General features: G+C 33.9%; 1 protein-coding gene across 4 annotated transcripts in view; it reads left to right on the top strand.

Moving 5' to 3' along the window:
- GRIK2 (glutamate ionotropic receptor kainate type subunit 2) overlaps window positions 1–15,383 on the top strand; it is a 653,190-nt gene that overhangs the window by 611,895 nt on the left and 25,912 nt on the right. For all 4 annotated transcript variants that reach the window (XM_032338955.1, XM_032338957.1, XM_032338958.1 and 1 more), the window contains one exon: window positions 8,021–8,246. In XM_032338955.1, the coding sequence (XP_032194846.1) occupies window positions 8,021–8,246 (226 nt within the window). The remainder of the gene's footprint in view (window positions 1–8,020; window positions 8,247–15,383) is intronic.

The raw sequence follows: 15,383 nt of genomic DNA, 5'->3' as shown, positions 1-15,383 counted from the left end.
TTATTATTTACAACATAACTGTAAAGATAATACTTAAGAATGTTTCTCATTTTTGTTAATCATCTTACTATATAATTAAAATTCTTCCATAAAATCATGATCTTATAAATGCTATCATCACTTTTTACAAATCTACCTTCATTGGCAATTTTTCTTTTTTCTTATGAAGTAGCCTCAGTTCTCTCATCTGTGTAGTAAAGGAGTAAAATAAGATTTCTTTTTTCACTAATTGAATATTTATCTTATTTGGCTACCTCTACCTGAACAGCTTCTCCCATTATGCTTAATTTGTCATTATCTCAATGCTTTTCTTACAAAGAATTACATTATTTCATGCTTAGCTCTTTACCTGACTTTCATTTTTCATATTTCTATTAAATAATGCATTCTTTTGGAAAGTCTTTCCTCACCAGGTTGGCAGCAGTGATGCACAGAGCCAAACTATGTCCCAATTCCTGAGTCTTTCCTGGTGTTCTATGTAGGTGCTTACTTCTCTGTAGCCCCAAAGCTAGAGAACCTTCACAGCCTGTACATTTTAGTTCAGCAGCTTAGTTCCCATCCATGATTTTACCTTGTCCCTTGATGATGGTTGGTAGCTACTTCACTGAATGAAACCAATCTTAAACACGGCAGGTTAAGCAAAACATCGTATATGGGGTTCTTTCAACATGTCCCATATTTCACCTCCAATCTTTAGTTCACATTGCAACTTGGTACGTCCTTCCTTCTAAGCAAGTTTACATACAACTTTCACACTTAGTATACAAATATTGTTAATTTCAGTTTGAATTACTTGCTTACTGACTTTAAATGAATTTTTATTCCTAATCTTTCATTTGTACAGCTTCCACCTATTGATTTTAACCTCAAAGATCTATAGTCTATTTTACTTTGAAAATGTTCAACATTTTTCTAATTTATTAAAAATAAATCTAGCTGAGACTTCTTGTTTTCTCCTTACATAATACATCTTAGAGTATCAATAAAGTTTCACATGTAGTTAATATTAATATTTTAAAATCAGAGGTCAAGCTAATTGCAGGGTTTTAAATCTTCTGTTATTCTACTTGAGATTCATCTTATTAGAAACTTTGCGTTATTGTCTTTCTTTCTCTGGCTTTTTAAACCTCTCTTTTCTCCTGGAACCTCCCCACTGACATTTAAACATGTTCAATCTCTTTAATCTTTGAAAGTCTTAGTTAAACCAAAATATTCTTCTGTCTACTGACATGGATCTCCTATTCTTCAGAGTCCTACTTACTGACATATATAAATATTTATAGAAATAAAAATATATAATCAATAAATGTAAATATGTAGTTTATCTTTGGATACACGTACATACACATATATGTATGTACTGATTATTGTGGAGATCATATATATACATATATATATATGTATATATATATAGTTTCTTTTTTGACACTTACTGGCTCTATTTAACTTTCATTAACTTTCTCCAAATCCTTCCTTAATCCACTTCCATGTGACTTCTAAATACTTGACTCCACTAAATTAGCTCTTGCTAAATAACTAAGGAACTTTCTCTTGCTAAGTCCAAGGAATACATTTTTCCCCCACAAATCACTACAAGTGATCATTCGTTCACTAAACACCTTCTTGCCTTGATTTCTGCAGCCCCACAATTTCCATATTTTCTTCCTTTTTCTTCACTTTTTTGTGTGTCTCATTTGCAGGCTCAGTTTTCTCTGCCAGCCACTGAAATTCAAAATTGCACTGAGTTTGATCCTAGGGTTCTTCTGTAATCTTCTTTCCTGATCTATCCACTACTTTGTCCAAGAGGACTCCAGAATCTGTATTTTCAGCCTTTACCTTTCCCCTGTGCTCCAAAGTTAGATATCTACCTTCACATGGCAGACCTGTTTCTTAAGTACCTCCAACCTTGTTTTGATGTTCTTTGCTTTCTTAGTTTAAACCAGAAACCAATTAGTCTCAGTAATGGCCAAGCCCTAGCCATAACACACACACTCACACACACACATGCACATGCCCACACTTTGAAGTCTTAGTTTTCTCCTTATCTCCAACACCACTTCCCTTAGTGCAAGTACTGTTTCCCACCTATATTGCTGCTGTGTATTACTAAGAGCTGTGGTGGGGGCATCATAGCCACCACATTTGTTAACTGTATTTGTTATCTGGTCTTACCCAAAGGAAAAACAAACGTTTAGTGTCTTCATGACAGGAATTGTTTTATAACTTAAAGTGCCCACATAAATTAAGCTCTTTTCTTCCCAGAGAGACTGCATGGTAGATGCACTTCTCTTATTTGATGATTATATTTCAAGGATGGCTCCTGGGTTCTTGAGAAAGATGGTCCTGAACTGTAAAGCTGATGAGAGGCTTTTAAAAAGCATCTGAAAGATGCAAATGAAGAATTTAAAATTACATATTTTCTGAAGTGAGTAATCTAAGAAAAAGAGTAAAGGGACCTCAATGGTTGGACCATCTGGTTTCTGGAAAGGCCAGGATAGAAATGAGGTTAGGGGCCTGGACACAGGAAAAATCTCATCTAAAGCTGAGAAAGCTGAGGGAAACAGTAAGGTCACCTTGGTCATCCCTTTCTCTGTCATCTTTCTAGTCAAATATCTCTGTCATCTTCAGGTACCATGTTCTTTGACTCTATATGCCCCAGCCAAAGCATACTTCCTTCAAGTATGCCAGCCTATCAATTTCATGTCCAAGATGACATCTCTTAACTGCTTTTCCATATGTCTAGAAAGTTCTTCGCTTCTGATTATGAACTTACTTGGACTCAGCCTTTCTCAGTTCATGATCCTTCTTCAGGGCATTCTTTCCTTCTTTCTGTCTTTTTAACTTTTTCCTACTTTTCTGGAGATTTCTTTAAACTTTGTTCAGATTTTACTTTCTAATATTTCACTTGAGGCTTTCATTTTTGATATGAGATTTTTAATATGTATTTGTTCCCTGAATGTGTTTTCTTTCAACTGAATCCATTAATTAATTAATTAATTAATTTTCATTTATGCAGTATCTTTTACCTCTCTGAAGGCATGTATGCCTTTTTTTTCCCCCCTTTATATTCCATATTAGAGGCTCCCTTCAAATATCTGGTTATCTTTGGTGTTTGATGATAAAGGCTCACTGGAAACTCTGGTAGCTTGCTCAAGACTGAAAAATTGAGCTTTATTAGAGGGTGATGTGTTGGATCATTTTGTTGGGAATCCATGATATGTGTCTTTACATAGAATCAATGTAGTGTAATGATTAAAAACATGAATTTGGTAGCTAGTCTGTCAATGTTTGATTCCTGGTGTTGCCACTAACTGGCCACATGAATTTGGGAAAATTATTAATCTCTCTGTTTTCTATTTTCCTCATTTGAAGGATGGCTGAAAGGTACTTATCACCTAGTAGAAATCTTGTAAAATGATTTAATATTTATATAATTAATAATGATGCCTCACACATGCTGAACTTTATGTGTGTTAACTGATCATTATTATCTCTCTGGTGCAGTCCAGTTTCACTTGAAAAAAAATCTTCTATTGTCTCTACTGGAGGAATTCTAAGGAGCAGGACAGAAACAGGACTGACTGACCTCAACGTTGGGTGTAGACTCCAACTTCCTTCTTCTGGTTTTAACGTGGCCTGCCCTGGCTAACCTGTGTCCAGTGTGTTCTTGTTTTGTCTCCAGAGAATAAAACCTCTAGTCCTCTGCTTGGATGGAACGGAGCAGTCACTATGCTGCTCAGAGAAAGAAGGGGGAAACAAGCATCTAACTTTTTTAAAAGACATTCTTTCAATAATTTTTACTTTTGTTAGATCTTTGATCATTCTGGCTTTGAGAGAGATATAGAAATGCCAATCTCTGTAAGTTTTGTGGGCAGGAGAGTGTTCTAAATTTACTTAACGGAGTTACAATTCATCTATCTTCTTTCCAGCTTCCAAAATTTTGTTTCCAGTTGTACATTTTCCCATTCTTTTTCATCTTGTGGTTTCTTACCATAGGAGAAACATGTACTCAGAGATGGTATTCAACTTGCCATCTCTGTCACAGTTTTTGGTCTTTTTTTTTTAAAGAAAACTAACATAAAGCATTTAGTGGTATACTTTCTTTTTAAAAAATAATAGGAATTATAAAAATATCTCACTATTATATAGTGTACTTGCACATAGTGTCTTATTATATTTTGTGCTTACACATAGTATCTTATTATATTTTGTGATTTTCACAAGAAACACTAAGAAGTTGGCAAAGATATTTGACTATTATGCAAACTGAAATTCAAAGATATTAAGTGGCTTGCATAAGACATAGATTCCATTAATAAGAGATATACAGCTGGTGATCATTATTTCTGACTCAGCCTACATTATTCAGATAGATCTATAAATTACTTAAGTAATAGGTGACCAACTATTTCTGAATGGTCAGATTTATAGAGAAAAAAAGTATCCTAAACTTCATATTCAGGCTATGAGTTTATTCTGATACTTAGTTCAAATACTTTGTAAATTTCTTATCTTCTTTAAATTTGAGGGTTTCAGTCAAATTCATGTTGTGCAGACCTTTTGTTTTTAAACCTGACACATTAGATTCTCTTCACTCCTATATGTAAAAGAAGTAAAAAGATTGTCAGAAGATGCTAAAGATTAGTCCACCTTTTTAACTTTCTGTAGAAATAGGAAAGAAATGAATATCATCTCCCTGCCCCACGCATACAGAGTCACAGAGGCAGTGATGATTTTTAGTAATATCTCTTAATAGCCATAAATGGGAGGTGCAAACAAGTGACTATGCTAAATTGGAAATTGAAGTCAAGAATGGCAACAAATCAAGCAAACAAGCCACATAGAAAATGTGTGACCAGCAGATAGTATTTTTAAATTGAAATATTTCTTGTTCGGGTTTTTAAATTTTTTTTTTTTTAAAGATTTTGTTTATTTATTTGACAGACACAGATCACAAGTTTGGCAGAGAGGCAGGCAGAGAGAGAAAGAGGAGGAAACAGGCTCCCTGCTGAGCAGAGAGCCCGACGCGGGGCTCGATCCCAGGACCCTGGGACCATGACCTGAACTGAAGGCAGAGGCTTTAACCCACTGAGCCCGGGGTTTTTTAATTTTTATTAAAAGAAATAAAACAATTTGAGTGACTTTTCTATCTACACCTATTTGACAGTTTTAAGAATAATAGAAATATTTACATCTTCTGCAGGTAGGAAAGATGAGTGAAGCTGTACAAAAATCATAGACAACAGTGGCACCTGAGTGGTTCAGTGGGTTAAAGCCTCTGCCTTCGGCTTGGGTAATGATCCCGGGGTCCTGGGATTGAGCCCCACATTGGACTCTCTGCTCAGCAGGGAGCCTGCTTCCTCCTCTTTCTCCCTGCCTGCCTCTCTGACTACTTGTAATCTCTGTCTATCAAATAAATAAATAAAATCTTAAAAAAAATCATAGACAATAGATTTCTGAAAGTCTGAAGTAACTCAGTAGGAGATACTTGTGTAGCAATGGATTACTCAAAATGATTTATTTCAAAATTACTATCAATAGTAATTCTAGGAAGTACTCATAGAAATAAAATATCAGTGCAGCAAAGCATTCAAAGAATTTTATATGCAAATGCATTTTGTAAAATCCTTATTTCAATTAAAGTCATAGATAAGATACTTCTAATGTAAAATAATTCTACATTCACATTAATTTAAAATTAAGCTATATATATCTGTAAAGGATAGCTTGGGATTGGTTTTTAATTTCTTGGTTTTCAGTTGTTAAAAAGTTTGATCTGTTTACATAACAACATTAATAATGGATATGTTATACTGTTAAAAATGTAATTCTATTCTTTAAAATTTCCTATGATATATAGTCTTTAAATCAGAAAATGCTACTTTAATATAAAATTTTTATAATACATAATATTATGAAATTCTAATATATAATATAACAAAATATTATAAAAAGAAAGACATAATTATGTATTATTTTACAAGTATATAGACATATTTGAATGATTAGTGTCATTGTAAATATTCCGTTCCCTCCGTCTTTGAGACAAAAATATTAATGTTCAAGTTTTATTTAAATTAAATTTTATCAATGAATGGAATGTGTTATTAGAAATTGGAAATCATGGAACTAAAGCAATAAAACATCGGTTGTTAATACTCTTATAACTGAAACGAAAGAGAGAATTTCAGTAATTTATGGTCAATACAAGCAAAAATAACTTCCTGTACACTTTTTGTATGCTTTCTTTTCTCTCTGCTTGGTTTTGTTGTTGGAAAGTATGCCCATGTTATGATACCACACTATCACTCTCTGTTAAATAGTTACATTTTATATTATCAACTGATGAGTATGCAGTTTTCATGACATACATTTTTAGAATTATTATTTATGGGATTGTGTATCTATTATCACTAAATCAAAAACTATGTGCAATTTAATTTTTTATGTAAAATCTCAATCTGCAGGTGAGCTGTAATTTTGATTTTATTTTGTATTTAGGCCTCTCTTAATGCAAATCCTTAAGAGATAAGTTCTGTACCTTTGAAAGGAAGGGAATTTATTCTGGCTATCCTCATTATGTTACTGATTTGGAAAGTCAAATGCATCTGTGCAAAATCTATCAGTTTTAACTATTCCAATAAGGATTTCATCATAACCTTAAATATTCCTTTCATTTTTCTTATTTCCAACATATGATTATTTTACTTTAAAATAATTGACATGCCATCATAGTTTCTCAAATTTGTAATCCTGTCAATCTTATTCTAGATGTTCTAGCTGCTATCTTTATCTTTTAAACTTCAAGCTGTTGGCTTTTGGTATGCTTTCGTGTTTCACTGGAGAACAAAGGTTTGCATTTCTACCCTCTCTTAGCCCTAATGCTATACCTGTTTTTGGAAGGCAGTCATTGTACATTTAGGTTTTTCCTCCCAGTACATGTAAGGTTTTTCTTCTATCGTCATTGGAACGGTGTCTGAATTTTTCAAAGTATTATTGTGCACCAGCCTTCTGGTGGAAGAAGTGGTAATATCCCATTTATGACCTAGCACATGTAAGACTAAATACATGCTTAAGGTGTAGAAAGATTGCATATCTATTTATTTGAAAACAGTTTTAACTTTTTATGCCAGTGCAATGAATATAGTGAATATTGTCCTTGTGTTTATAGCTTCAGGGTTTTTTGTTTGTTTGTTTGTTTGTTTTTGTTTTGTTTTGGTTTTTTTTGTATTTGTGTAAGAATTTAACTAGGGTTAGGGTTTCCAGATGAGCTTTTCATAAGCAGATGTTAACCTTTTCCATGGTTTCGTTTTACCAGTGCCTTCTGAACAAAACCAATTTCTTTCCTTCACTAATGAAATCCTAGTCAAGCCTTATCAAGGATTTTCAGGTGGACATAAGATCTATTCAATTTTATCGGTCCAGGAATCTTGATCTGAATGATAGATTTCTTGTTGTTTTGAGTCAGGCTAAAAGAGGTTCTGTGGTGTCCAGACTGTGTCCCAGTGGAAATTTTTATTTGTAACAAATTGCCTTTATTTGTTCAGCCTATATATTTGTGTATATTTGGAGGATAATGTGACATTGGTTTTATAGTCACCATGCAGGGAAAAACAAAAACAAACAAAAACTCAAGGTTTTGCAGTGTCAGTTGGTGTCCAGTGTCAGTGTCTTCCAAATTTGATGTTATAGTTATGGTGAAAAATAAAATTATACACCTGAGATACGCATGTGAAATACAAGCACAAATTCCTCCTATTAATATTGATATTCTCTTTTTTATTGCCTTCTATGATTTACCAGCTATGCATTTTTAACATAAGTTATTCTTGAAATGTTTGTTAAATAATTCAGTGTTAAACCTGGACGTATGAGATGAGGAATTGTGTAGATATTACTATTATTAGTAAAACAATTAGGGTAGTATGAGTAAATGAAATACAGTGAATTCCATCTAAATATTGTAGGATCACATGGAAACTAAGAAATATCTTTCTTACCCATTTTATTTTTCCCCTAGAAATCAAAAATATCTACGTATGACAAAATGTGGGCCTTTATGAGTAGCAGGAGGCAGTCAGTACTCGTCAAAAGTAATGAAGAAGGAATCCAGAGAGTCCTCACCTCTGATTATGCTTTCCTAATGGAGTCCACAACCATTGAGTTTGTTACCCAGCGGAACTGTAACCTGACACAGATTGGCGGCCTCATTGACTCCAAAGGTTATGGTGTTGGCACCCCCATGGGTAGGTTTTATGTCAGTCCCTGGTTCTTTGTTCATTAATCTTAGTCACTGTGAGAAGGGAAAACAGTGGCTCCGTGTGCCATTCGGAATTCTGTTTTTAACAAATCTATCTTGTTATGTTCTGTTACGGTACAAAACCAGGAAGCAATTTGGACATGGGCTTCTAAACAGGTAAGTAACAAAAGAAAAATTTATTTCTACCAAAATCGTCAGCAGACATGTCTGCGTATCAGTGTAGAAAAGGCTCACATCAATGTAAAAGACCCTCTCCATTCTACCTTTAAAAAATAGTTTAGGAATAAAAGCTTTTGCATTTTATTTTTCAGATTTGTGGCTTATGGGTATAGTATTTGAAAGTTAATATAGTGTAGAATTGAGTATAATATTAGAAAATTAATGAAAATAATGGGCCACAAATGGTTCATTGATTTCTGTGGATATTTGTTCTACTGTTTTATATTAGAGAAGGTATTTGTTTTATTTAAGAGAAATAGCAGACTGTTTACCAGTAACATATCTAGAATATTTGACACCAGGATTAGTTTTTTTTTTTTTTTAATTTTTTTTTTTTTAAGATTTTATTTATTTATTTGTCAGAGAGAGAGCGAGAGCGAGCACAGGCAGACAGAGTGGAAGGCAGAGTCAGAGGGAGAAGCAGGCTCCCTGCGGAGCAAGGAGCCCGATGTGGGACTCGATCCCAGGATGCTGGGATCATGACCTGAGCCGAAGGCAGCTGCTTAACCAACTGAGCCACCCAGGCGTCCCAGGATTAGTTATTTTTAACAACCTTTTTCTTTCATATGGCAGAGTTATTTTCAATAATAAACATGAAATGAAATAAAGTATAAAAAAAGAAGTAAAAAGAGAAAGGATAACAATTGCCAGAAGAGACAATGAAAACTCTGATGTACTGAAGTTCATATATGTGTATAATGTATATGAATATGTCTACGTATATACATATTCATGACAAATGTATTCATATATAACATGACAGTTCACATGTACATGTGGTGGGCATAATAATGGCTCCCCAAAATGTCTACAACCTAACCCCCAAAACATGTGAATATGTTACCTTTTATGACAAAAGGTACTTTGCAAATGTGATTAAGGTAAGGATCTCGAGTTGGGGAGACTACCCTGGTTTAACTAGGCGGGTCCTTATAAGAAAGAGGAACAAATTAAGGAAGTCACAGTTAAGGAAGCATGATGATGGAAGAAGTGAAAGGAAGAATATCTTAATCCATTTGGGAACCTACAACAAAATGCCAGAGATGGGGTGGCACATAAACAGCAGAAATTTTTCACAGCTCTATAAACTGGAAGTCCATGATCTGAGTGCCAGCTGACTCCCTGTAGTAAGACTTGCTTCTTGTTTAATAAACAACCATCTTCTCATGGTGTCCTCACATGGTGGAATGGTCAGGGATCTCTCCGGAGTCCCTTTTATAAAAGCGCTAATCTCATTCATGAGGGCACCATCTAATGATTAATTGGGCCCCACCTCCAAATACCATTATATTGAAGATTAGGTTTCAGTATAGGAATTTGGATGGTCATAAACATTCAAACCATGGTATCAGGGAGTTGAGAGGAGGAAGAGACAGAGAGATTTGAAAATGCTACCTGCTGAACTGAACATGGAGGAAAGGGCTACAAGCCAAGGAACGCAGAACATCTTGGAGTTAGTTTAGAATGCAAGGAAACAAATTATTTCCTAGAGGTCGGAGAAGGATTGCAGCCTTGCAGACATACCACTCTTAGAACTTCTGACCCTTGAAACTATCAGATAATTCATTTGTATTTTTTTTTCTTTTTTTTTTTTTAATTTTTTATAAACATATATTTTTATCCCCAGGGGTACAGGTCTGTGAATCACCAGGTTTACACACTTCACAGCACTCACCAAAGCACATACCCTCCCCAATGTCCATAATCCCACCCCCTTCTCCCAACCCCCCTCCCCCCAGCAACCCTCAGTTTGTTTTGTGAGATTAAGTTTGTATTTTTTGAAGCCACTAAATTTGTGGTGATTTTTTTGTTGTTGTTGTTTAGATTTTATTTCTTTATTAGAGAGAGAGAGTGCTCATACTCACAGGAATGGGGTGGGGGCAGAGAGAGAGGGAGCAGCAGGCTCCCTGCTGAGCAGGGAGTCAGTGTGGGGCTCAGTCCCAGACCCCAGGATCATAACCTGAGCCCAAGGCAGATGCTTAACCAACTGAGCCATCTAGGTGTCCTGAGATGATTTGTTAAAACAGAAACAGGAAACTATACAAAAGGAAAAAAAAAAAACATATTGACATGTTTTAATTACATCAATGTGTTTTTTGAATTGAAGGGGAAAACAGCTATTCACTGGCCCATCACAGTAAGAAATAACAACATTATAATTTTTCTGAGCCTTGACTTCTACAAATTTTTAATTGATTGGTCACAACTGATCTTCATGTATTTATATTTAGTAAATAGCATAGCCATATTTACTTGTCAATTTGGCTTTACTCGTAAATTTAATTAGTTTTAATTGAGAAAAATTTCTTTCAAATGAACATATATACAATGGTTAGAAAGTTAGGCATAGATTTATGGAAATCTAATTTCATGAGCAATTCCAGAAATTACAATACTATAAATGTCTTTGTTTCTTTGAGATCATTTCTAGCAACTTTCAAATGTCTGGGAAATAACAAACTTTTCGACCATAATGACTTCACCAAAAAACTTCTACACTAAATTTTACTGTATCTGGTAAAGTTTTCTCAAATTTATCAAATAGTTCAAAGTAGTTTGGACTGGTTTTGAGAGAGCTTTGAGACACTAGCTCCTATTAAACTGCATATTGCTATATATATATATTTTTAAGGTTTTATTTATTCATCTGAGAGAGAGACAGAGAGAGCACAAGCAGAGAGAGAGGGAGAAGTAGATTCTCCGCAGAGCTGGGAGCCCAACCTGGGGCTCAATCCCGGCACCTGGAGATCATGACCTGAGCAAAGGCAGATAGATGCATAACCATCTGAACCACCCAGGCGCCCCAACATATTTCTATATATATATTGTAGACCCAAATAATGATTCCGTATTCACTGTAGAAGTGAAAACAAGCAAACAAAAAAATCCACAAAATCTTGGATTCTTATTCCCCAGTTATGCAAGTGTAGCTGAGATCACCTGTTGTGGGGGGTGGGGATGGGGGTAAACTATATAAAGGACATTTTCCAAATTAGTTTCCAAGTGGAATACAATGTTTATGAAAGATTATGGAATTAAATGTATGTTAATTCATTTCATGTTGATTCTTAATAAAAGCTGTGTTATTAAAACTCAACAGTAATAATTTAGAATTTAGAAGTACAGAAGATATTTTTGAGGTGGGATATTTTTATTTTTGACATGTTTGCCTTTCTAGTGTGTGTAATAGTGGATGTTATTGTTGTTTTTAAATTCTGCATACAAAATGAATACCTTTATTGCCTGAACCAGGGAAAACCCTCCCAAACAAAGCCTTGTTGTTGTTATTCCAATGTATGTATTAATTCAGAAGTTTTATAATTAACTCTAATATATGATAAATATTTATTAATGGTTGAGTATTCTTAATTATTACCTAAGGAGCAAAGTTTTTTGTTAATGGAGTGCTCCAACTGTGGCATTCGCCATGGTTAGGTCTGGTATGATTCTTTCCCTCAGTAAGAATTGCATAATGAACACAAAAACTTCGTGAGTTCATGTACTATTTATTTGGAATTTGTGGTGAATGACTCTTTGCCATTTTTTCAAGTATACTCATTTATGAATTGGAGTATAAGAAAATTTATATTTTAGACTATAGACTGATAATGTGCTATTAGAAAGTATCATCATTTGCAACAATCTTGCAATTCCCTAGAGGGTATTATGCTAAGTGAAGTAAGTCAGACAGAGGAAAACAAGTACTGTGTGATTTCACTTACATATGGAATCTAAAAATCAAAATGAAGAAGGAAAACAAAACAGAAACAGACTTATAGATACACAAAACAAACATACAAAAAGCAGTTTTCAGTCCCACCGTACCCCTGACACTCTTTACTAAAAGATAGAGGCTTATTAATAAAATATAAAACAATTCAAAATATTGATAGATATATAAGCTATATTTTAATGTACCTTTTTAAATTGAGGAAAATACCAGGCATAGCACCTAGAATTTCTATTTCCTCTAATTTTAAGCTTATCTTATAGATAAGGAAAAAAAAACAAATTAAACTATAAACCTCAGGATGTAGATTTTTTTTCCGTTATCTATTCAACTTAGCTGATCAGATCAACTTTTGTCCTTTTGAAGAAACCTGAGTTATTGTGGAAAATATCCATTGATATTGGCAAGGGCAATGCAAGAGGTATGTTGTATTATATATCTAAGTGGAATCATTTTTTGTAGTGTATAGATTAATGGGATATAGTAGCATATTAGTGTTTTCATCAAAGTAAATTTTTTTTTTTTTAAGATTTTACTTGTTTATTTGACAGAGATCACAAGTAAGCAGAGAGGCAGGCGGGGGGGGGGGGGAAGCAGGCTCCCCACCAAGCAGAGAGCCCAATGCGGGGCTCGATCCCAGGACCCCGGGATCATGACCTGAGCCAAAGGCAGAGGCTTTAACCCATTGAGCCACCCAGGCGCCCCATCAAAGTAATTTTTTAAAATTAGGCAATAGCACATGATACATTTCTAACTTTTTTAAGGACATTCTTGGAATTTGAATGTAAAATTATCAGTACATAGGAATACAAATTTTAAAAATCTGAAAAATTGCTATGATACAGAAAAATGATAGACTAAGACTATTTTAGCATGTTCTTCTTTATTTTCACTGCCAAATATTAATTTAAATTTATTAACCTCTCATTATCACTAAAGGTTATTTAATGCATGTAGCATATATTTTATTTTTAGCCTAAATCTGAATGAGATAAATTTAAAAACAGTAATGTAAAGGAATAATATTCAAATCAATCACCTGGAAGTATTGCAATATATATCTTGTTTTTCTTATTCAGAGAACTTGTCTTCACTTTGACATGATAACATTAAGGTCTTTAACAAATTATATTTTATTCATTCATAACATGGCATAAAATCAAAATTATTTTGAGACTCAGTCCGTTATGAGTGAGTCTTAATTCTCTTATATAACTTCATTAAAGAAGTATAATCTAAAAAGAGGCATCTCATACTTCATTTCCTTAAATACTTGACTTCTAAGGAAAAGATTCCAGGCAGTAATTTATGATTTGCTCTATCATTACCTCTACTAGAAATATGACTTTGTGAATTATTTATATTTATTTAGTCATTAGTAAACACAAAGACATGTAACTCTAGTACTTGAATGAGAATCTGACTTGCCATAAACTTTCAACCAATATCATAATCTATATTTTTCAATGAGTTAATTAACATTTGCCTTTTGTGTCATTGCTGTTCAAGCATATTGAAGATTATTTGTAATACAACATATTTATTTAGTTTCAAAATTTTGTTTAATCACAAACAAAAAAAAATTCATTCAGGTGTGAAAAAAGTATTATTTGAGGCTCTTGTTCTTTTGCAGTAAGAGTTAATGAGATAAATATATTCACAGTAGAGGACTATGGGCTCAAGTTCTGTGAATTCAGATTAGTGCCAGAAACTCCCCAGGATTTTGAGTTTGTATTCTGCAGGAGCCATAGTCCATAGTGAAAATTTCATCTTTACTAATACTGTAAATGTGATTAAAGAGAAGAAATCCTTTTGCTTTTATTGTTGTTCAAATCGCCAGATATTGTCATGGAGGCACATGAGGTTAGGTGGAGAAGGTTAAAATGGAAAATACTTTGTCTTTTTTGAAATCAGAAATATTTAAAAAATTGTGTATATTTTCCTTGACCCCCCAAAAGCCCATGCAGTTTCTTGTTAGCCTGCTAGGCCTCCTCCAGCGTGATTCCTCTAGGGGCCTGCCATCACCATTCATCATTCTGAGTATGATGAGAACTGCCCAAAGTGTGTTGTGAAATCGCTGAATGACTCCAATATAAGCTATTTAATTAAGGAAGCTCTGTTTACACAAAAATAACTTTAGTGGAGCAATCAACAATGATGTGAAGGTAAATGCTAAATAAGCATAAGCTGGCTTAATTAAGCTTGGGGTGACATTCTATCCCTTTCCGTTTTCCTGACTGCGGCAGTGTTATTTCAACGTGATATGTACTGTATGGTAGATTTTTGAAGCTGTAGGTGTTCTTACTCTTAACGGAACTTCCTATTTCATTTAAAAGAATTTGAAAAAAAGAAAAAAAAATTCTAGATGAGGTAAAGCATCAAAGCAAATCACTGCAGTTTTCACTAGGGAATATTTAAAATGTGTGAGCAGTTGCAGTCTCTTGCCTTTTAATTCACCATAGGTAATAATCTATTTATCCGAAAAGGGAGCATTTCTGCTTAATGGCATTTTCTATTGCATTACCTCCCTGCATACTGCCCAGACTAAAAGCCTTCTTGGCTTCTCTCTTTCGAATGGTGAGTGCACATTTTACTTCGAGGACTAGGCAGACTCAGCGGTCCATGAGCTGGTAGGAAAGCAACGGTCTAGAAAAAATCCATTATGGCCAGTTGGGGTTATTTTGCTTTGCTATGTTCAATTTGGTAGAAATATTGTAAAGTGACTGAAGGGTGTCATTAAAATTATTTCTATTTTTAACAACAAGCTAGTGGCGTGCTTCATTCGCTAGTCCTCATCACTTTAATAAATATGAAATATGTGTCAGCTGACGGGGGATGGAGGGATTGTGTTCATTTTCTCTGTTGATGCTAAAAATTTTCTATAATATCATTCATTCCCATTTTACTTGTTGGGTCAAATCAATAGTAATTTTCATGCAGTCAGTGAATAATTATTTCTGTAAATGAAATGCAAATTAACTTAGTCATATCACAATTATACAACCTGCTGACATATGTAATACATGAAAAATATAAAGCAGAAATATAAAAATGAAATAGAGATTAATGTAACATGGATATATTTAGAGTGATTTTTGATACTAAGGTTAGACTTAAAGATAATTTTTTAAAAGATTTATTTATTTGTTTTTTGAGAGAGAGAGTAGAGAGGGG

Source organism: Mustela erminea, chromosome 4 (genome assembly GCF_009829155.1).
Source record: "Mustela erminea isolate mMusErm1 chromosome 4, mMusErm1.Pri, whole genome shotgun sequence".
NCBI classification, from domain to species: domain Eukaryota; kingdom Metazoa; phylum Chordata; class Mammalia; order Carnivora; family Mustelidae; genus Mustela; species Mustela erminea.
This window is presented reverse-complemented; position numbering and strand designations above follow the sequence as displayed.